General features: G+C 40.1%; 1 protein-coding gene across 1 annotated transcript; it reads left to right on the forward strand.

Moving 5' to 3' along the window:
• Positions 1 to 224: 224 nt before the first annotated feature.
• Positions 225 to 1479, forward strand: LOC115801302 (trace amine-associated receptor 13c-like). The gene is made up of 2 exons (XM_030759082.1): positions 225 to 406; positions 672 to 1479. Exons 1-2 carry the CDS (start codon positions 225 to 227, stop codon positions 1477 to 1479), a joined length of 990 nt encoding a protein of 329 aa, XP_030614942.1.
• The last annotated feature ends 226 nt before the right edge of the window (positions 1480 to 1705 follow it).

A 1705-nucleotide genomic window follows, 5' to 3' on the forward strand; every position in this document is an offset into this window, starting at 1 on the left:
ATTAAATAAGCAGGAAGACCCAGGACCATGAAAATAATCTAACAATAATAAGCAAGTTATTAACCAACTTTGTTAGTGGCAAAAAGTGAAAGTGTGATAGGTTGTGTTGAGACAAAGAGGAGGGTTATCATGTTGCAGACTGAAAGAGTTTGCTGGGAGGGGGGAAATAAATCAGCTTTGTGAGAAAAAGTTCTGATCAGAGCTGCAGGAGCTGCAGCTGCCTGATGATGGAGATACAGAAAGGAGCTGAGCTCTGTTTCCCACAACTCCTCAACAGTTCCTGCAGGAAGCGGACACTTCACTGGTCCAAAGCTGTGCTCCTGAACATTGTGCTGTCCTTCATCTCTCTGATCACTGCTGCTCTCAACCTGCTGGTCATCATCTCAGTCTCTCATTTCAGGCAGATATAAATTTGAACTACAATTTAATTATAACTACAGTTTAAGTTTAAGATAAATGAAAACTTAGATTTACATCATATGATTTACTGATGAAATAAGTGAAGCGAAAGAAGTGAATTCTGCACATTCCTGCTGTATTTTAACTTTAATTGTAATGTTTTATCAATTAGTCTGAATCATCACCTTACTATTGCAGCATTTTTCAATGAAGACATTCTGACAGTATTAATGTGTAATATATTTTTTTCTTGTCTCCTTGCAGGCAGCTTCACACACACCCACTAACATCATCCTCCTCTCTCTGGCTGTCTCAGACTTTTTCGTTGGCCTCCTGTTGATGCCGTTAGAAATCATTAGAATCACAGCCTGCTGGGTGCTTGGTGATCGCATGTGTTCTCTTTATGTTTATCTGACATCCAGTCTTGTCTGTACTTCAATAGGGAACATTGCCCTTATATCAGTTGACCGCTATGTGGCTATTTGTGACCCTCTGCATTACCCCACCAGAATTACTGTGCCTAGAGTCAAACACAGTGTTTGTCTGTGTTGGTTTTATTCAACAGTGTACAACATTTTTTACACAAAGGACATTCTGATTGAACCAGACAGATATAATTCCTGCTATGGAGAGTGTGTGTTTGTTGTCACTGAAATTACAGGGATTGTTGATCTTATTTTATTCTTTATTGTTCCAGTTTCTGTCATCATAGTTCTGTATATGAGAGTGTTTGTGGTGGCTGTGTCTCAGGCTCGTGCCATGCGCTCTCATGTTACAGCTGTCACACTTCAGCGTTCACTGAATCAAACAAACAGATCTGAGCTGAAAGCAGCCAGGACTCTTGGGGTTCTTGTAGTTGTGTTTCTGTCAAGTTTCTGTCCATTTTACTGCTACTCACTTGTTGAGGAAAATGTAGTCAATGATCCATCTGCATCTACTGTGATCATTTTCTTTTACTTTAACTCTTGTCTAAACCCTTTGATCTATGCCTTGTTTTACCCCTGGTTCAGGAATGCTGTTAAACTTATCATCACTCTGAAGATCTTGAAGCATGACAGCAGTGAGGCAAAAATACTATAAAAAGACTTTAAAATTTGCTCTCCTAAAGTATAGAGTCAGTGGTGCAGTGTTTAGCACTGTCACCTCACAGCAAGAAAGATGGGGGTTTGAATCCAACCTGGAGCATTTCTGTGTGGAGTTTGCATGTTCTACCCTTTTCTGTGTGGGTACTATGGCTTCCTCACACAGTCCAAATACCTGCATGGGTTTAAGTTAATTGGGGGTTCTAAATTGCACATAGGTGTCA

This window comes from Archocentrus centrarchus, chromosome 21 (genome assembly GCF_007364275.1).
Source record: "Archocentrus centrarchus isolate MPI-CPG fArcCen1 chromosome 21, fArcCen1, whole genome shotgun sequence".
Taxonomy (NCBI): Eukaryota; Metazoa; Chordata; class Actinopteri; order Cichliformes; family Cichlidae; genus Archocentrus; species Archocentrus centrarchus.